The sequence below is a fragment of the Elephantulus edwardii genome, unplaced genomic scaffold (assembly GCF_000299155.1).
Source record: "Elephantulus edwardii isolate Elephantulus edwardi_28Jun2011 unplaced genomic scaffold, EleEdw1.0 scaffold00328, whole genome shotgun sequence".
Lineage (NCBI taxonomy): Eukaryota > Metazoa > Chordata > Mammalia > Macroscelidea > Macroscelididae > Elephantulus > Elephantulus edwardii.
The window spans coordinates 888406-910127 of record NW_006400078.1 but is presented as its reverse complement, the minus strand read 5'-3'; the positions used below and the strand labels follow the sequence as shown (position 1 = coordinate 910127).

General features: G+C 54.4%; 1 protein-coding gene across 1 annotated transcript in view; it reads right to left on the bottom strand.

The window, feature by feature from the left end:
• Positions 1-21714, bottom strand: part of NRXN2 (neurexin 2) — a 121353-nt gene extending 99639 nt beyond the window's left edge. Inside the window, exons 1-2 of the mRNA XM_006901479.1 lie at positions 21111-21714; positions 4523-4540 (exon numbers count right to left, since the gene is read on the bottom strand). Coding sequence (XP_006901541.1) covers positions 4523-4540; positions 21111-21501 — 409 coding nt within the window. The 5' untranslated portion in view covers positions 21502-21714. The remainder of the gene's footprint in view (positions 1-4522; positions 4541-21110) is intronic.
• Between the last annotated feature and the right edge of the window lie 8 nt (positions 21715-21722).

Below are 21722 nucleotides of genomic sequence, written 5' to 3'. Positions count from 1 at the left end.
TTCCGCTGATACCTGTTCAGCATCATGGCAATTCGCAAGTCCCCACTGACGGATGGGCAGGGGCTGTGCAGGAAGTGCACTGGCTAGGAATCGAACCTGGGTCCCTCGCATGAGAGGTGAGAATTATACTGTCCTCACAGAGCAAAAGCTGGAGCCTAGATTTTGGGCCAGGGTCACGACTTAGATAGCAAAGGCTGAAGAAGACCTTGGTCTAGAGACCCTGTTCCCCACGAGATCAAAGCCCCCCACCCCACATTAACTACTCTACAGCCCCTTTCTCAGGCCAGGCCCTCTCTGAGGTGACCCAAAAGCTGCATCCCAAAACCAGAAACCTTCTAGGCACATGGGTGAGAACAGATTGGGACTGTCATGGAGAATGACCTCAGACTCGTCAGCCCCAATTCAGTCCTCCTTGGAAAGAGTCTGACCCTTTGCCACAAGGGCACTGGCCAAGGAATGCCATCCACCAGACCCCACAGCTAGGCTGAGACCCCAGGGCTCCCGAGACCACTAGCCAGCCACATGAAAGCCCAGCCCTGCACGACTGCATCCTGATCTCTGTGGTGTCTGGCTAAAGGTTGAAGAAAGAACAGCCCTGCAGAGACCCTGTCACCCTTGGAAGAGGCAGTATCCCCGAGGACAGCTGGGCCCGGACAGGAGTCCTGAGGTTAAAGAGCAACAGGTGTCTCCAGCACAAAACTGAGAGCCACAGTGCCTGGGCTCAGGAGGGGGGCAGGCGGGAAGCCAGGGGAGACGTGGCCTGGGAAGATGTGGACAGTCGCCTGCTGCTTTCTCCTTCTCTAGGTCTGAGGGTGGTTGGGGAGGAGGCTGTAGGCGCTCAGGGCAGGCTGGACACTGACCAGCTTTGGAAAAGTCTTAGGTTTTACCCAGAGGACCGGTGAGGGGTCCAGGCACGGGACTGAGTCTTATTCCTTCTGATGATTACCCCGCTGCAGTTCTTTCCCCAAGAACTCCCCACATCTCCATCCAGACTCTCAAACCCGGGATGTAGACCCAAGCCCTGAGCCCACTTCCAGCCACGCAGGAGACAGGCTCAGCTCCTTCCTACGAGAGGCAGCCTCTGCCCAGCCTGCACCCAGGAGCTGGGTCCCTCCCCAGGCCAGTGCCTGCTCCAGGGGGACAGCCACTCTGGTCCCTCCCAGACCCTTCCACTGCCCAGCGCCAGCAGCCTCATTAGCATGCGGCACACTTCCTCTGTCACCACGGCAACCAGCTGCCAGCTCCCTCAGGCATGACGGCTCAGCCATCTTGGGGAAGAAGAGGCAGTTCCTTTTCCTGTCTACCAGGGGCTCAGCCCAGCCGGACGTGGAGGGGTGGGGGGGCCGAGGGGGGGACCACCCAGAAACCTATCTCCCCAGCCAGGTCTGACCTCCCTGCTCCTTCTCCATACCCAAGTCCACGTGGGTGTCCTCCCTGGGTCCGCCTGTGGCATCAGCCCTCCTCCCACCACCAGGAAGCCTGCCTGATGGATGACAGTGCCAAGGGTCCTCCCCAGGGCACTGTGTCTGGTACCACTGAGCCTCCTCTTCCTGCCTCAGAGTCTGGGGAGGGAGGAACCCAGTTTCCCAAAGAAGGTGCCTCAGCAGGGGGCTGGGAGCAGGATGTCTGTGTTCCTGGGAGAACAAATTTGAGATCTGAAAGGACCTCAGAGTCCGGGAGCGGCAGGCCCCATTAAACCACCACCTGTCAAAACCGCTTCCTGGAACCGTCCCAGCCTATATAGCCCCCCCACCCCCGGGCCCCAGAAAGGGCCAGTGTGTAAGAAGAAAGAGGGTCACGGGGACAAGGGCACAGATACACAAGTGGGCACAGCCATGCCCCAGGGAGAAGATGCCATTCAGTTGTACACAAGCTTCATACCAAGCCTCATACACTATCACACCGACTCTCACATGTGCACACTCAAATACACACCTCTGTACCCTCACGCACACTGACCCACGCACATGCACACACACACCCCACGTGTGCACGAGTACGTATGCGCCCTAACTCCTCACATGTACACACAGAAACACACTTGCACACACACTCAAATGCCCTTGCGCGCGCACACACACATGAACACTCTTGCACACAGACACAATCATATATATATATATTTATATATATATGGATCCATACACACTCACGTCCACATTTCCACACACTTACAGCCTCATATACACACCCCTGGCCACACACACACACACACACACACACACACACACACACACACGATCAGCCAGTCAACCCCACAGCAGTGACTCGTGGGACCCCCCACCAAGTCTCGTTCCCTCCTTGTCCCCAAAGCTGAGCTTCTCTTCTTGTCCCCATCTAGCCTACAGGCATCCCTTGTCTCCCCACTCTGATCTGGTCACTGCACTCCTCCCTCCTTGCTCCTCCCCCCTTGGCTTGAGCCCTTCCTCTCCCCCCTTTGCTTACCCCCTCGCCTCACTCCTGTCTCTCTGTTCCTCCTTCCTCCTTCCAAACCACTTGCCCCCCCTTCATCCCCCCTTCCTCCATCTCCCTTTGTTCCGGAGGAGACATGACATCAAGAGCAAGTAAAAGTCACATCAGCACTAAATCTTATCTCCAGCCCTCAGAAGGCTGTGTCCACCCAGACAGCAGGCTCTCCCCCGCACTCTCACACGCAGAGGTAAGCATGGCACACGGAGATGCAAACACAGATGCAGACACACACAGAGCCAGCCGGACACTCCCATCCAGGCGCTCAGAGGGCCAGTGTCCACGCCACAAGCACACACGGTGACTCGGCGGCATGAGGAGCATGGGCCTGCAGATGTGCACAAAGGCACACAGCACACCAGGCTAGCAGCGCCATCTGAATGTGTGTGCACACAGACGTGCAACGCGTGCACACGCACACACACACATGGCCACCCACCAGGGACACCCAAGGAGAGGACGCACCCAGCAAGACCAGCCCCGCTGCAGACCCTGAGGACGTCACAGGCAAAGTAGATCCCTGTCCCGGCTCAATCCATGGTCCTGGTACTTTTCTCTTTTGGGGATCCCCATCTCCTGGAACTCCCCTTCACTCCCCCAGGGCAAGAGGGACAAGCTGGACTTGGGCTCTGAACCTCAGTCTTTTAGGGGTGGTCCCTCCTGCACCTGCATTTCCAGGGAAAAGGACAAAGGGCCAGGCTCAGCAACAGGGTCCCATCTATACAGGGTCCCATCTATTCAGGGTCCCATCTATACAGGGTCCCATCCATACAGGGTCCCATCTATACAGGGTCCCATCTATGTTCTCCCTGCTAAAGGGGCTAGGCTTGGTGACAGGTTCCCATCTATCCAGGGTCTCATCTATGTTCTCCCTGCTAAAGGGGCCAGGCTTGGTGACAGGGTCCCATCTATACAAGGTTCCATCTATGTTCTCCCTGCTAAAGGGGCTAGGCTTGGTGACAGGGTCCCATCTATCCAGGGTCTCATCTACGTTCTCCCTGCTGAAGGGGCCAGGCTTGGTGACAGGGTCCCATCTATGTTCTCTCTGCTGACGGAGCCAGGCTTGGCCACAGGGTCCCATCTATGCTTTCCCTGTTGAAGGAGCCAGGCTCAGCGATAGGGTCCCACCTATGTTCTCCTTACTGCTTCTCCTTCCGCCCAGGAGAACCTTCCCGAGCCATCCCACCCTGCCCTATCTCGGCCCTGAGAAGGAAAACAGCTGAAGGACCCTCAAAACCAGAGGGAAAAGGTCAGAAATGGGCAGAAACCCAGAAAGCCTGGGGTGAGGAGGGACGGAGATCAGAAAGAAGTTCAGGGTCACCCCAGAGAAAAGACCCGACAGAGAGAAGTGGAGCAGAAGATGAGAGTGGGCATAGAGACCCCCAGAGAAGTGTGCTCCCCACTGCTGCTCAGCTGAGAAAGCAGCAAGCATGGGCCTCTGGCACCCCGAAAGCATTCTGGGGCAGGGACGGGCCTGCTTGAGTGTTGGCTGCCATGGAGAAGCAGGGAAGCCCCTGGTGCCAAGATGTACACCCACTTACACCCCGGGACCCAGGGATGGGCCCTCACTCTGAGCCTGCACTCTCAGCAGCTCCCCCATGCACCTGCACCCCACAGCAGACCCCAGGCCCTTGATGGATGCTATGCAATCCAGGCACCTGGGGAGGCAGCCCCATCGTCCACCTGCCCTCTCCAGCTGCACTGCCCGTCTGAGATGCCTACACTCCACTGTGCAGGATGCTGTCCAGCCACTCTCTCTGGGCCCTTGAGAATCCTGCTGGCTCTGCCATCCTACTGCCCACCCCTTCCCTAACACCCCCCTTCCCTTCTAGGATGATGAAGCGTTACGCTGCTGGGTTGTTCTCCTGCTAAACTCAGGAGGAGGGAATGGATAAGAGGGGAGGCCCAGTCAACTTAGTGGGAAGCTCAGACGTTTATCCCAAAGGGCCCCAAACATGGCTGGGTCAGGGGCACCCGGTGGCCAACAGTCCCGTCACACAGGACACCCCCGCGAAGACAAACTGGCTACCCCAGTGACCCAAACATCACTCACCTTCCATGGGGTGTTCCTCTGCAGGCCAGCGGGGTTCAGGGAAGGGGAGAGGCAGAGAGAGAGAAAAGAGCAGGGCTGTTAGCAAGGGTGGTGGGGTAACAGCCCCCAGATAATGATGGTTCAGGGTCCCCCCAGCCCACCCTGGACCCAGACACAAGACCCTCCATGTCTCAACCCTAGAGTGAGGTCGACCTTAGAGTCATCGTCTCCAGAGCCAGAGTCACATCCACGTCCCACTCACTCTCGTCACATCTCAGGAAACTGAGGCCCAGGGTCACAAGGAGAGTCAGGGCAGGGACTGTCCGCCAGGCTCTTAGACTCCCCCATCAGGCTCCTCCCCCTGCGTCTGCTGGCTGGAGACAGATGGGGGCGCTCACACCAGCAAGCAGCCCAGACGCAGCTACAGCTCCGTGACACACTGACACACATAGGCGCTTAGCGATTCAATGACAAGGACCGGCGGGGACACCTGAGGCCTCGGCACGCAGTATCCAGCCCCCCCAGCCCCCACACGCATTGCCCTGCAAAGGAGAGCCAGCAGGACCCAAAAGCCAAAATGCTGTGTGACCTCCCTCCCAGATGCTCAGCCTCTCTGAGCCCCTAGGCCCTCCTGCACACCAGTAAGAGGGGAGGACTTGGCCATTTCTGAGACCCCTGCTGGCTCCGGTTTTGTGATCGTGGGTCAAATCCTTTCTTAACAAGCATGAGAGACAGCGTCCCCAGGCTGGAGGATCCCTTCCACACGGGGCATAAGTGGGTGACGATTTGGTGAGTGGAGCCACACCACCAATCTGGGCGGTCACGCCCTGCCTATCACGGTCCTCTCTGGGTCTAGCCTGGGGCTCACCAAACAGGTCACAGAGAACTAGAGTAGGAGGGAGAAGCAGTTCTTTCCACCTTTCCACCAAGCTACAGCCCCTGAAGCAGAATGCGCTCCCATCTCCGTCTTTTAAAAGGCCCGAGACTCCCCAAACATCCCTGCCAACGTGGGCACCTACTGGGAGGCTTCAGAGCAAGCAGCAAGCAGGAAGGAGAAACAGCAACGCCTACAAAAGCCAGTGGGGTCTCACACAACACAGTGAGGTACAGCCCAGGAAGGACGCACGCGCGTGCGTGCACACACACACACACACACACACACACACAGAGCTCTCTCTCACTCACTCACACACACACTCCTTGCTACCACCCGACAGCAAGGTGTTTGCTCGTTGTTCTTGGGGGAAATAGCTCTGCTCCAAAACAAACACTGCCATTTATCATACCTCATACCACCCCGTGATCTCCAGCAACACGCACACTCACAGGCTGCGCGCAAATTTCAATACCTGCACAGAAGTGGAACACACAATGTTCCGTGCACACCCCACCACCACCACCCCACCTTCCCTGAGGGCTAAAGACACAATGTACACAGCTTGTGTGTGTGTGTGTGCGCGCGCGCGTACGTGTGCACGGTTGTTGTTGTGTACCACCAACATACACACACACACACATAGGTACACACATGTACATATCTCTATAGAGAGAGCGCTCTGGTGGCCTAGTGGTAAGAAGCTGCACTGCAATCCCAAAGGCACGTGGTTCAAATCCACCAGCTGCTTTGCAAGAGAAGGATGGGTAATCTCCAGAGCGATTTACTGCAGCTGAAAACCCCGCTTGGTGGGTCAGCTAAGGACCATGCACAGCAACATACATACACATCCACAACTCTGGTGGTCTAGTGAATAAGGAGTTGCGCTGCTAACCCAAAGGCAGGCAGTTCAAATTCACCAGCTAGTCCGAGGGAGAAAGATGGGCAGCCTCCTCCTGTGCAATTGACATCCCTTGAAAACCCGCAGTCGACAGCAGTAAGTCAACAGCAAAGACTGACTCTATGTTTACATACATATGTAAAGTCCTTAAGGAAACTGGTTTACCAAGCAGTTAAAGAATTCAGTTGCCAACCAAAAGGCAGAGGTTCAAACCTCCCAAATAAGGGGAGCTCTGGTGGCCCAGTGGCAAGGAGCTGCAACTACAATCCCAGAGGCGCACGGTTCAAATCCACCAGATGCTCTGCCGAGGAAGGCGGGTCCTCCTGTACCAGTCAGATCTGATTTGACGGTACACTCACACAAAAAAATAATAAAATTTAAAAAAAAAAACAAACACCTCCCAAATACCCTGCAGGAGATAAAGGAGGGTCTGGGGTGGGGGGGAATGGGGGGGGATGAGACAGCTTCCTTCAGACCGTAAAGAACCACAGCTGTGGAACCCGACGGGTAGGTGTCCTCTGTGCTACTGGGTTGTTGACTTGGAATTGACCTGATGGGAGTGACTCTGGTCTCTATAAACCCCCCTGCCAGCGAGTGGAATGGAACTCTTGGGGCCTCCGTGTGCGTCAGAGGAGAATTGCACCCCACCGAGTTCCTAAGGTTGATTCCTCTGAAGTAAATCACCAGATCTTTCTTCCCAGGCAGCTCCCCGAGGACTCCAACCCCTAACCTTTGCAATAGTGGCCTATAGCATTAAATACTTATACCACCCAGGAACTCCTTTCTCTATGTATGGACACGTTTATCCCGTTCCCCAAATCTACACAAACCAGCCTTTCTCTGCCCAAGTGATTTATAAACACATTGCCTCACCCACCACCTCACAGCCCCACCCCCAAGAAGCACTGCGTATGACAATTTTATTCAACAGACAGAGTCGTGTTACATCTTCCGACGCGGGGAGCTGCTGGGTAAAGAGACTCTGGGGAGAAGTCTGTCAGAAGAGGACGTGCGCGGTTCCTCTGGCCGCAGGGTGCCCAGGCCCCACGGTCAGCACCTCTCCCCAGCACCTGGACGAACGAGGAGGCCCAGTGGGGTGTCTACGTGGGTTTTTTTAAATCCAACCAGGCAGATCTTTCAGAAATTATTTCCACCTGCCAGAGACGTGTGCGTGCTGTGCCGGCCTCTGTCGGAGACCCCCGGCCCCTCGTCTGCGGCTCTTTCTGCTGATTCGCTCCGTCCCTGCCCTCAGCACCCTCCTCCCTGCCTGCCTCAGCTCTAGCGACAGCTGGCTTTGGTGGCGAGGCCCGTATCTGCAGCCTGACCCCCTTCCTCTCTGAATGCCAGTCCTGCATCCCGACAACCTGCTCAGGAGGGACCAGGAGAGATGCCTGACGTGGCAACTCCACCTCCCAAACGCACTCATCCTGTCCACCCGCAGCCAAGCGCCCTGGTGCCCTGTGCTTCGTGAAGCACTTACTGAACACCCAGTAAACGCCCTGCATGGCCAGGTTCCAGGCAGTCCATTCATTCCACCTTGCGCTAGGCACCACACGGGCCTCAGCACCCTCACAGCACCCCAGGGAGGCTCATCTGTGCACCACAAAAAGAAGACCTGTCCAGAGGCACAAACTCACCTTTGCCTTTGTCCACTGCAACCTTAGACTCTAGCCGCCTCCATGCTCACCACTCACCCCTGGTGATGTTTCTCCTTCTGTGGGTCACTTTGCCCAAGCCTGTGCGTCTAGCACAGGTACCAACCAGACAGCAAAAACAAACGTACAACATCCACAGTCAAGTGGGCTCCAATTAGCGTTGCTCCCACGTGCTGCGGAGAACTCTGTACCATTCAGGACACGGTTCCTATAGCATTCAGGTCGTGGTCTTTCTAGTCACTTGTTATACATCTGAGAACCCAACAGTGAATAAGGATGACAGAAGAATTGAAGCCTTTGGGCTGTGGTGTTGGAGAAGAGCACTGAATGTCCCCTGGACTGCCAAAAGGACAAACAGATATGTCCTGGAGAAGGTGCAGCCAGAGTGCCCCTTGGAGGCAAGGACAGCAAAGCTTCGTCCACATACTGTGAGCAGACTGAGAACGGAGGCTATTTCTTAGAAAGGGACCTTTCAAAAGTAGAGAGTCAGACCTCTCTTCCAAAGTGTTTCTCAAACACAAAACACGAACTCACCACCATTCTGACCCCTAGTGTCCCTCCCTCGGGCCTCCACGGCAGTAAATCGGAAGAGGAGGCGACTGTCTGTCTTTATCCCCTGGAGCCAAGGCTGGACCGAATCACTGGAGATGAACAGCCTTTAGGTCACCTGCACTACATGCTACAGACTACGCCACCACAGCTCTTCACACGCTCCTGCTGGGTTCAAAACCACAGCCTGGCAGTTAGCAGTCAAGTTGGTATCCACCGGTGCCTCAAGTATCAGAAAACAAGCTAACCACTGTCTGGAGTCGCTCCGACTCACGGTGACCGGAAATCTTTACAGGGGCGGGGAGAGGGACTTATCATCTTTCTCTGACAGAGGGGCTGGTGGATTTGCACAGCTGACCACTGCAGCACCAGGACACGGTACCAGACAGGCCTGCTGAATACCCGGATGACCAGCGCGCGCGCGCGCACACACACACACACACACACACACACACACACACACACACACACCCCTGAGCACGCTGCGGTGACTCTGGGGCAGACCTCGCCTGCACTTGATTTTTACAGCCGTGGACTTCAAAACCCTTCCCCCAGACCACCGAGTCTCCATGGAGAGAAGCAGCACTTGGCACGTGCCCTCCCTGTGAGCTGGAGGAGAAGCAAGGGTGTCCGCTCCGCGGGGAGAGCCCCGGGAAGCCTGGGCCTGCTTCTCCCTGGACGTGGCTCCCGGCACAGGCCCCTTTTGCTGATTCGGCTTTGGAAACTTTCTCTGTGATAAATTATAGCCGAAAGTACAACTGGGGCAAAACAAAAACACAACAAAATCAACTTCCTCCCAGGGTGATGAACAGCCATTCCCAGGGCACCGAAAGCAGCCCATGACGGTGGACTCACAGCACGGGCTCGTCGGAGCCCACCTGACTGAGCAGTTGGAGTGAACTGTAATACAAACTCTAGAGTTAACAGTAATGTATCAAAATCAGCTCATCAGAGGGAACAAACAAAGCGAACCAATGCAAGATGTCAATAATGGAACAAACTGCAGCGGGGAGAGAAGGTATGAAGGAACTCTCTGTACTTTCTGCTCAATGTCTCTGTAAACCCAACCCTGCACTGAGAAGTAAAAGCTATTTTTAAGTGCATTTTAATTAATTTTTTAAAAGCCCTTCCCCCCCAATTCCTTCCTCTTGCCAGCACATCCTGATTAGATTTAAACCCGAAAACCTGCTGATGCTCAGCTGATTGTAATTCACAGGGACCCCCTGGATGCAGAGGAGAGAAGCACCCCAGGGGTCTCCAAGGCCTTTCTTCTAAGGTGCCTCTGGGTGGGTTTGAACTACCAACCTTTTGCTTATCAGTTGGGCTCTTCTAACAGTTTACACAACTAAGGACTCTTCCCTGTTCGGGTATTGTTGTCCTTGGGTGCTCTGTGTCACCTGAGACCCCCAGTGAGCCCACCACAGAGCAGAATGTACCCCCTCCCCACCCCAGGGTTCCCAGACCTTAATCTTCATGGGAGGTCCCAGGCCTTTCTCCCAAAGGGCTGCCAGGAATATTCAAATCCACAACCTTTCTGTTAGCGGCCAGGCACTTAACTGCTGCACCACCAGAGTCCCTCTGGTCAGGTGGTTGTTGTAGCTGCAGGTGTGATGCCTTGACTTATATGACCCCCCACCACCACACACAGCAGACCCAGGCCCTGCCGATCCCCCCTGTCACTGCTGTGCTCGACCCCCAGGCAGCCCGGCTGTCGATCCCTCAGCCTGGAGTCTGAGGCTCCTGGATACCATCCTTTCTCTCCTTTCCTGACAACTGCTAAATCCAATCAGTTTCACCTCCAAAGACCCTCAAACTAAAACTAGAAGCCCATTTCAGCCCTCCCCGCTTTTCACCAGCATGGCCCCAAGCCCAGGTCCTCATTAGGTTCCTGCTACCACGAAACAGCAATAAGCCCCAGAACAGACCCTCCCCACAGTCACCCTCTGTTCACTTGGCGACACCCGCCCCCGTCTGTGTGCCACCAGGAGACTCAGCCCGGCTCCTGTCCAGACTTCCCACGGCATGAAGCCAGATCCTCTCAGGAAAAGTCGGTTTGAAATACGCTCATGCTTCTCTCCAACCTTCCCCGCAGGCACCCACCTTCTCCCCATTTCCCTGACGCGGGCAGACCTCCACGAACACAGGGCCGGCACCAGGCCTCCTCCGAAAAGCCGTGTCATCATACAGCAGCCAGAAGAACCGTTCAGTCTCTCGGTGCATGTACAAATCATGCTGAAGCTCCACTACAGTCTGTTAAAGGAGTCCTGGTGGTGAAGTGCGTAATGCATTAGGCTGCTAACTAAAGGTCAGCAGTTCGAATCTGCTGGGGAGAGAGATGAGCAGTCCCCACCCCCACAAAGATGTATAGCTCCAGGAACCCAATAGCATCAGAAGCATCTCAGTGGCAGTGAACTGGATCTGGTGGTCTGTGAGCGTGCAACAGCAGCCTGGGATGCACTTTCAGGGAGATGGGAACCCTAGCCTTGCTCGGTGCAAGCATTCGGCCTGGAAGAGACGCAGAGTCCACAGAGCACAACAAAGCGACGTGCAATAGGAAAGTGGCCCGCACGTGATCCATGTGCATGGTCTTCCTCTGCTTCAAACACCCATCCCGGCCCCCCAGCTCATTCCCAGGGGCCTCTTCTTCACAACCCATGTCCACCTGGCTGTCTGGTTCTGAACTAACCACCCGAGGAAAGCTGCCTGTCCTCCTCTGGCACCAGCTCCGGAGACCTGCATTCTGTTACGATATCACTTAGCAGATCTGTACTCGAATTGTGTTTACACGTCTGTTTCCTTCCTGGACCCTGAACTATCCCACAGACAATGCTCCATTCAGCTCTTCACGTCCACCTTCTCACCCCATTTCTAGCTTAAAAAAAGGGGAGGTGGCTCATAGGTTTGTTAAACACTAAAATAACACTTCTCATGTGTTGAGTACTTAAGAGTACGCCTGGATCTTTCCAGGGATCATTTCACTGACTCACCAATGTTCTGTGGAAATGGAGTTCACCACCACTCCCCCTTAGGGTTGAAGAGATCAAGGACAAAGTCGAAATTCGAACTCAAGTCTGTCTGGCTTTAAAACACCTAATTTAGAGCAGCGTTCTTGGTCTGAAAGTGAAGCCCTGCAGAAGCTTACTCGAAGCTCTCAAAACCCCCAGAGATGCAGCCAACCTGACCCATCACTGTCTCCTGACATGCTCGGCTCATCCGTCAGGAAATCACTTCTGCTCCTTCCTTTTCCGGCTCTCCAAACCTCACTCACTCATCCTTCAGGGTCTAGCCAAGCCCCATCCAGCACCGGGGCACTAAAGCTGTCCCTTCTTCATTGGGCAGAGTCCTGAGGGCTAACTCAGCTCGGACACCATATCAGCTGTTGTCAAGGTGACTTCAACGCACAGTGACCTCGTGTATGCCCAGTCTTTCTCAAGGACTATTTCTTTTAAAAAAAATTTCTTTTATTATTATTCTTTTTTTTTCCTTTTATGTGTACACCATCAAATCAGATCTGACTGGTACAGGAGGAGATTGTCCCTTCTTCCCCAGCAGAGCATCTGGTGGACTTGAACCGCGTACCTCTGGGATTGCAGTACAGCTTCCTGCCACTAGGCCACCAGAGCTCCCCCAAGGGCTATTTCTTAAGTACAAGGATTGCTAGGCCTTTCTTCCAAGGTACTTCAAAGTGGACGCAAAGCTCTAGGCTTTCCGTTAGCAGCCACATGGCATTCATTGCCTCACCCAGGGACACTCTAATGACAATTGTTGTTGTTATATGCCATTGAGTCGACTATGACTCATAGTGACCCTATGCACCATAGCTCTGAACCCTGCTCTATCCTGAGCCAACCTCACCATCTTCGATACACCTTACCTCATTGGCACAATCCTATATCAACCCATCTCATCCAGGGCCTTCCTCTCCTGCACTAACCCTCTCTCTACCCTTCCAAGCACCAAGTTCTTCTCCAAGGACTAGTCCCTCCTGGCCACATGCTCAAAGTATGTGAAACAAAGTTTCAAAATCCTTGCCCCCAAGGAGCAACTTGGTTTCACCCTCTCCAGAACAGACCTGTTTGTTCTCTTGGCGGTCCACGGGATGTTCGATAATTTTCTCCAGCACCACATCTCAAAGTAATTGATTCTTCTGTCATCTTTACTCATTGTCCAGCTCTCCCAGATGTGTAGCAAGCAATTCAAAAGACCATGGCCTGGATCAGATACACCTTAGTCTCTAAACTAGTATCATTGCTCTTTACTACTTTGGAAAGGTCCCTGACAGCAGACTTTACTAAAGCAACTCATCTTCTGATTTCTTGACTGTTGGTGCCAAAGGTGTTCTTGACTATGGATCTGAGTAAGATGAAATTGTTAACCATCTCAGTCTTTCTCCATGTAGCATGATGCTGCCAGTTGGCCTGGTAGTGAGAATCTTTGTTTACTTAATGATGTTGAGATTTGTTGTTGTTGTTTTTATGTGTCATCAAGTCGCAACTTATAGTGACTCTATGTACAACAGCCCTAAACCCTGCTCTATCCTGTGCCAATCTTATTGTCTGTGACATGCCTACCGCAGTCACTGGATCAATCCATCTCCCTCTCATCGAGGGTCCTTCTCTCCTGCACTATCCCTCCACCCTCCCATGCATCCCTCTCCAAGGACTGGTCCCGTCTCGCAACATGTCCAGTGACACTTAATTCTATCCTGCTTGGAAAGGTGCACACATGCACGTGTGCACGCGCGCGCATACACACACACACACACACACACACAGAGAGAGAGAGAAAGAGCCCTCAGAACCGTGTGGTGGGTTCCTAACCAGCAACTCCTCCAAAGGGCAGGGATGGAAAGACTGGAAGATGCTAACACGAGAGCCCAAAAGCTTTACAGTCAGGTGTCATTTCATGCAGGGACAAGTCTCCAAGAAGGAACCCAGCACAACAGTGACACTGGAGGGAGGTGCCCCCCCCACCGCCCCGCTTCACCGAGGACAGATGAAATCACATTCCCGATATTACGCAGAGGGAGGCAGAGAGGAGTGGAACACATTTTGAAAAGATTTTCATCTGAAATGTGCTACCTCTCAGCGAGCTTTGTGTCTTAATGGGATCATCCCCCGCTACCCTGGGTGCATTTCTCCCGGAGGGCTCTGGAAGAGTGAGGTTTTCCTGATCTATTCCCATTGTCCTCTCCTCTCCTCAAATACTGGCCAGAGGGTAAACTGCAGTTTGAAGAATTTGGGGTGGCTGCTGGTCTCTGGTGAATAATTATTCCCAACAAAAAAACTGCCCTGAAGTCCGTTCAGACTTCTGGCAACCCTACAAGGCAGAGGAAAATGTCCCTCGGGGTCCCCCAGGATGTCATCTATAGGAGTTGTTGGTGGTATTTATCGTTGAGTCTCAGCTGACCCATAGCTGACCCTCCAGCAGGTTTTCAGAGGCAGTAAATCAAACAGGAGGAGACTGCCCATCTCTCTCCCACAGAGCAGCTGGTGGATTTGAACTGGGACCCCTTAGATTGGCAGCATAACTCTTTACCAATAAGCCACAAGAGTACTGAAGATCCCATAGAGGCCAAAAGAACAAGCAGCTACATCTTGGAGAACGTGCAGCCTGAATGCTCCTTAGAGGCAAGGATGGTGGGGTTTCACCTCACACACTTCAGGCATGTGTTAGGAGAGGCTAATCCTTAGAGAGGGTCGTTATGCTCAGAAAGGTGGAGGCTCCGCGAGAGAGGGAAGACCTTCAACCAGAGGGACTGACACAGTGACCGCAGCAATGGGCCTGAGAGGACACAGATGGTGACGATGGCAGTGGATGGGGGTTCGGGTCTGCTGGTCATCGGGGCGCTGTGAGCTGTACCCAACTTGATGGCACCTCATGGCAACAGCAATCTTTAGGAAAAGAGACTGCTGTAACTTCCTCCCACCACGTGGCTGCTGGGCTCATGGCACCAAAGGCCAGCACTGACCACACGGCACCACCAGGCTCCACTGTCCCCACTCACTGGGCGCTTCAATGGGCGAGGGAAAGAACAGCATTCTCCGGAGTTGGCTCAGGGTCCAGACCCCAGCGCCGCCTCTGGCTCTGCCTTACATCTCCCGAGCCTCAGTTTCGGCCACTGTGGAATGGAGCCAGCAGCGTCCCTCACGCAGTGACCATGAGAATAACATGAGATAAAACACTTCCTCAGCCAAGAACCACACCAGACCAGCTGGTGCCGAGTCGACGGCGACTCACGGTGACCCACATGTATCAGAGCAGGACTGGGCTCCGCAGGGCTTTCAATAGCTGGTTTTCCTGAGTGGATCACCAGACCTTTCTTCCACAGAACCCCCTGGGTGGGTTTGAACTACCAACCTGTCAGTTAGCAGCCAAGCCCTCCAACTGCTCACTCCTCCCTGGACCCCACAGCATCCGAGGCACCAGCAAACGTTCACCAGCTGCTTCTCTGCTCTCTACCTCTGGCTGCAGGATCCCAAGCTTCTTTCTGTTCTCAACACCTCCATCTCCTTCGCTGTGTCTGTGGTTCTCCGCTTCATCCTCCAACCGTTTGCTCCTTGGGCGTCTTGTGCTCCTGTCTGTCTACTTTCTCCCTTGGTTGCCTCCCTCGGTCCCAGAGTTTTAAATTTTAAATGACACCTTTCCCAGCCCAAGCCTCCCGGGTCTCCATCTACCACCAGCCCAGCCACCAGTGCAAAGCTCTGGCCTCACATTGCCTTGCCACCTGCCTGGACATCTCTCTTTAGCAACACAGAGACACTGCAACTCAACACACACTCTCTATTGCCCCCATACCTGCCCCCTCCCCATTTCCTCCATTAACATCACCCCTGCCAGAGAAACCCTGTCTTCTCTGACGCCGTCCATCCCCCTCCACATATAAAAACCAGTTCCTGACCTTCCATTACAGCAATGACCCTCAAACACCTCGGCCACCAGAGGTGCCACCAGCCTCCCTTCCCCAGACGTTCAAGGTTCAAGACCTCCATCTCTCTTCCCTGGGCTATTTTAACAGCCTCCAGTGACTTCTCCATCACATAGCTCCACCCTAACAATGCATTTAACACATCAGTCCCAGCTTCCCAAACACAGGGCTTCTGCGATTACTCACATACCTGCTCAAAACAACGCTTTCAGGGCTCCTTTCCGAGGTCTGCACACAGTCAGCATCCGACAGTGTTAATTGAATGGTTCCTATCAAGCCTTCCAGACTGGCTTTATTCACTCTCTCCAATATGGTCCCTATGCTCCGCGTTGCCCCTCAACAAATACGGCCCTATCTCCTCCCTCTCTCATGCCCTTATTCCTACTAGTCCCTGGTGGAGTCATGTGTAACATAAAAGGCTGCTAGCCAAAAGCTGGCAGTTCAAATCCACTGCGCACTCTTCACAGAAAGATGGGCGATCTCACGTGAAGATATGTCATTGCTGGTTTTATATGCCATCGAGTCAAAACTGTATCCTAGCAGACCCTCTTATCAGGCATTTGTTTGTTTGTTTGTTTTTTCCTCCATCAGGTTTTCAGAGGATGAAAATTACATGAGAGGAGATTACTCATCTGTGGAACAGCTGATGGATTTGAACCTCTGGTCTTTGGGTTAACAGCGCAACTCTTTACCCACTAAGCCACCAGAGGTCCCTCCCATAAAGCCTCACAGGCTCACAACCTCAGTGGAGAGTCACTATGAGTTCTTCGGAATGACCTCGCAACCCTAGGAAGCAAATCCATTTCCAAGGACAGCCTTAAATAACGTGCCTTTTATAAGCCCATCACCCATCCTCTCACCCACACAGTTTGTAAACCCTCAGCTTCCTTGGGCCCCGGCAATACTATACTAGTAATGTTGCTGCCACTGAGTCACCCGAGGGTTCACCAGGCCCTTCGTCCTAACCTGCCTTGTTCCAAAAGCGCCTCTGCAGCCTGGTCAGCGTCCCAGCCACACACAGGCCTTCAGTGACAGCCGGGCGGTAGCCATGTACGAGGTGCATCGGCCCAGATGCTTGTAATGAAAACCAGCATTTACTTACCTCTTATTATGTACCGAACACTCATTTCATTCTCACAACAGGCCTGTGAGATAAGGACGCTTAACCTCATTTTCAAGATAAGGCAGAACTCATCTAAAGCCAAGGTACTCCCTGATGTCACATGCCCAGCGAGCAGGAAAGACAGATCTAACCTCCAATTTGTGCCGCTGGGGCCTGGGGTGTTTTGATCTGACTCCACAGCCTCGTCGCACCTCCTCGGCCAGACACCATACTCTCCGTCGGGTCGCTATTTGCTGAGCACTTCCTATGTCCCAGGCCCTGTTCTCCACACGCGAATTAGTTCATTTAATGCCCACACCAACTCCCCAAGGTTGGTGCTATCATTATTCCCATCTTGTAGATAATGAAAGCAAAGCAAAGAGAGTTTAAGTCCAAGATCACCACCCAGGGAATCTGGCTGCACAATCTGTGCTCTTAACCACTACACTGACCATGTAAGAGGAGCCCCGGTGGTGCAGCGGGTTAAGTCCTCAGCTGCTAACCAAAAGGTCGGCAGTTCAAACCCATCAGCCACTCTGTGGCAGAAAGCTGAGACAGACAGTCTGCCTTCCGGAAGGATTGATGGCCACGGAATCCCTGTGGGACTGGACTCCCCTGCCCTGTGGACCAGGAGTCAGCATCAACTCCACAGCAATGGGTCTGGCTTGTTCTCCAATCTAACAGTCAGTTCCTGGAGGGTCTCACATTCGTCTCTGACTCTCCGACCTGAGGGGATCTCCGTAACCACAACGACGACATTAAATCACCATCACACGTTAAATCACCAGCCCGCTGGCGCATCTGTCGGCCTGCAAAGCTCACTTTACCACACAGTTTTCACTCCTCTCCCCAGCACAGTGTCCACCCAATGCACCACCCAATGCTGTACACCCCGCCCCATCCCGCCCTGCAGCCCACGCCACACCCCAGCCTTCTGCCTTGATCACTTTCCAGAATGTTCTCCACATACACACACAGGTGATGTGGGGAAGAGGGACGTGTGCCAAACACTGGTAAATTTCAGGCCGGTGGGACCCAGCTTTGATGACCAGCAGTGGCACATAGCTGCGCTACTCACACCTGGTTCTGGCTTCGTGACCCGTGGCCAGACCCCAGAGGAAAGAAGTGAATCTCCTCGCACGGAGATTTCGCAGCCAATGAGTCCCAAGCCCAGGAAGGGAGGTGGTACCCCAAAGGATCTGGAGATCCAAATACCCTCCAAACATCTATGCTTTGCATATAAAATGAAAACTAATTTTCCTAATGTATATTTCATTAACCACAGGGGCATATGTAACATCGAAGTCATCTGAAAGCCTTCCTGAATTCCTAGTAGCTTTGAGACATTTAGACTTTTTTTCCAATTAACAGATATTTGAAATTATTTCCTCTCCAAAATGCTCTCAACCTTAGAAAAGTTGGGAATTGCTCAAAGCAGATAACGAGAAAGTGACCCTCACAGCTCAAGAATGCTTGGGACTCTGAACCCAAGATCCATCTCAGGGTCTGAAGCCAGGGTGACACCTGCATCCCAACACCCAACAGTGGATGTCCACGCTTTTCTTCCTGGGCTGGATAAGAATGTGCCAGAAGCAGCCCAGTGAGCACCAGACCCGGCCGGCTGACACGCCACGACTCACAGTGGCCCTGGAGGACAGAGCATCGCTCCCCACAGGGTTTGCCAGCTGCAGCTCGCAGTGGAGGCCAACTGCCTCCCCCTTTTCCCACAGAGGGGTTGGTTGGTGGGTTCAAACCACAACTAGAAGGTGAGCAGCTAAACGTTTTAACTCTTATCCCACCAGGGTCCCTATAATGAGCAAAGGATACCGCAAAAGCTGGCTAAGAGAGAAAAGAAGTTCAAATGGAAGGAGAGGGAGCGAGGCTTTGGTACGAGGTGAGACGGGGGGGGGGCACTTCACAGAGTCATTGTGCCTATTTGCTCCAGATGCATCACCAGCAATGAGTGTTTGTGATTCCATGCCCAACACAACACACATCAGAAAATGCACACACGCACACCTTTGCTCATACTCATCCAGCCTCCCCCCAAGCTTTATTCTCTCAGCATTTATTAATGTCTCTTCATTCATTCCACAAATCTTTATCAAACACCCACTAAGTGCCTGGCACTATATTAGGTGCAGGGAATACAAAGATGAATAAAGACAATCCCTGCCCTTTTATCACAGCGTACTACTCTCCCAGCAGCCACCTCACACGCACGGAGCACGGAGGCAGCCCTGCCCCTACCAGCTGCCTGACACCCACCTCTTCTCTCACGTTGTCTTTTCTTACATGAATCTTAAACATACACATCCCATAGTGGGTCAGACACACAAGCAGCCCTCTCCCCAACACCAGCACAGCTACCGCGAGCATTTACCAGCCCAGCTCTATAAAACACAATTGTGTAAGAACACACATATAGGAGGACAAGCCTAGGTGGTACACCTTGTCTGCCATGCTGGGTCTCCGTCCAACGATTCCTCTCTGGGAGGGAATGGCAGGACTCTGGTTGACCAAGGTACCGCTGGCTTCATTTTTCACCCACCTAGACTCTACACTCGACTTTGGAAAGGTGGGGGGCAATCAATGAAAGAGAGGACGACCCTCAGTGAGAGGGAAGGACACAGAAACTGCAGCAATGGGCTAAAATGCGTCAGAGATGATGAGGACGGCACAGGCCAGGCCAGTATTCAAGTCTTTCGTTCATAGGGTCGCTATGGGTCTTACTTGATGGCATCTAACAACAGACTCAATTTACTCCGTGACACCTTAGACCACTTAGCGTCACCTCTGTGTGGTGCCATTTTCCCCCCTATTAAATTGAAAAGTTGCTTTGTCCTGTTTTCTTAGGAAGGCTTTAGGAGAGGGTGTTGATGGGAACCAGAGAATCAGGTTAAGAGTGGGAAAGAAAGAGTCCTGCCATCAGAGCTCATGACCCTTAGCACCTGCTCCCACCTGGGTACAACTCGCTCTGCTGGACGTCGGGCTGCTCTCTGAAAACACCACTATCCAAACAAGTCCGTTCTCACATAACATACACACTGCCAGACATCTGCATGCGGGCGGGCGTGCATTCCCAGACACACCTCTTCACAGTTTAAGGAGCACCTGAAGCCCTCGGAGGAAAGGTGAGAAGGTGTCAGATTAACTTAATACTCACAGTTCTCTGGAGGTACATCCTCCAACCTTACACAAACAACCCAGCAAAAATACACCTAAAACCATCCTTACGCATTCACCTATATCCTCAGGTACTCATTCAAAATAATGAAAACTCAGTCTATACCACACCTGCAGACTTGGCCCCACCGGTTTCTGTCCCCCTGAGGCCGGCCACAAGGATAGCTCCTCCCAAAAACCTACAGGGCAACACAGCTTGTGGGCACACACATGCACTCAATCCCCAAAAGACAGACCTGTCAGCGAGTAGACACACGTATACCAGGTTCTTGAGTGGTCACAAGGGGTGCTGAGGGGGAACAAAGTGTGTGACTGCAGACGCCTGCGCAGAACACAGCAGCAGGGCCAAGGGGCCGGGTTCTGTGTGCCCCGCCCCCACACTGAGATGGAGCCTCCAGATCCACACTCCTCCTCCTCAGCAGGACCAAAAGAACCTTCCAGGGCCTCCTCTCACACACACATACACACACACACACACACACACCCCTACACCACCGTCCATTCACTCACTCTGTCCATCTCACCGTCAAACACTCCACCTCTGGTTGCTGGGGCCCCTCCCTCCCTCAATACCCTGTCCAGCCAGCACCCCCCATCACACTCTCCCGCTGGCAAGCCCACACTCTTAGGCTCATGGACTCTCCCTGACATACTGCAGCCCTTCACCAAAACGGCTTCTCTCCAGGAGCAGCCAGGTCTGGACCACTCTCTCCCTCGTTTTCCCTTCACTCTGAGGGGCTCTGCTGGTTCTGAGATCAGAAGAAATCCTATGTGGCCGCTCCAGGGCCGCCATCACAGTCTCTTAATCCTCACTCTCCTTCAACCGCCCGCACTTATCTGCCCCCACCTGCCTGCTTCCACCTGTCTGTCCAGATCACTCTAAGCTCCACCCCCAGACTTGCAGAGCACGCCCCCGGATCGCACAGGTCCGCCCGCCCATACAGATAAGCCAATGCACCACCCTCCCTGATAAACCACGCCCCCAGAGCAGCTAGGCCACGCCCATTTTTTCCGGTCACGCCCCTCGCGTGCCCTCACTGGCCCCGCCCCGGAGTTGACCCTGCACTGGCTGTGCTGACTGGGCCCTGCTCAGTAGGCACTGGCTCCCACCCAACACAGCCTCCCCGGCCCGGCCCCCGGGACTTCCGACGGCCACACTGGCCCAGTGATATCGCGCACACGAGGGACTTCCGACGGCCACACTGGCCCAGTGATATCGTGCACACGACCGGGTTCACCTGACCGCACAAACTCTCCCTCCTGGACCTTAGATCTCACGGCTCAGAACGCCACTCCCTCAGCCTCGCTCTGCGCGCACTCACGCTCCCCCTCACCCCTCAATTCCCGACCCCTGCCCACCCCAGCTCCAGCCACCTGCCCTCGCCTTCGCGTCCACGGCGGCTCCCGGGCTCACCTTCGCTGCAGAACTTGCCGCCGAAGCCCGTGTGGCTGCAGTCGCAGCCCACCTCGCCGGGGGCCAGCACGGTGCAGAGGCCGCCGTTGGCGCAGGGGTTGCGCGCGGGGGCGCACAGCGGGTCGGCGGCGGCGCCTTGCAGGCCCTGGCTGCCCAGCAGCGCGGGCGGACGCTCGCCCAGCTTCAGGTTGGCCAGCAGGCCGCGGAAGGGTGGCTCGTACTTGACGGTACTGAGTGTGAGCGCCGAGAGGCGCACGTCGGGGGGCACGCCGCCCACGAACAGGTCGCTGGCCACCTGCATCTCGCGCCGCTTGGAGCGCACCTCGGCGGCGCGGGCCTCGCCGTCCACCGCCAGCGCCGTGCGGCGCGCGTCGCGGGTCAGCAGCACCATGTGCCAGCGGTCGTCGGCCACCGGCGTGTCCAGCTGCAGCGTGGCCGGCTCGGCGCACGAGAGTGTGAAGCGCAGCCGCAGGCGCCCGTCCACCAGCAGCAGCTCCAGGAAGTCGCAGTCCCCGCCGTCGTCCAGGTAGAGCAGCAGCGCGCGCGTGGCGTTGGTGCGCAAGCTGAAGCTGAGCTCGCCGCTGCTCGCCGCGCCCGCCCAGCGCGCATAGC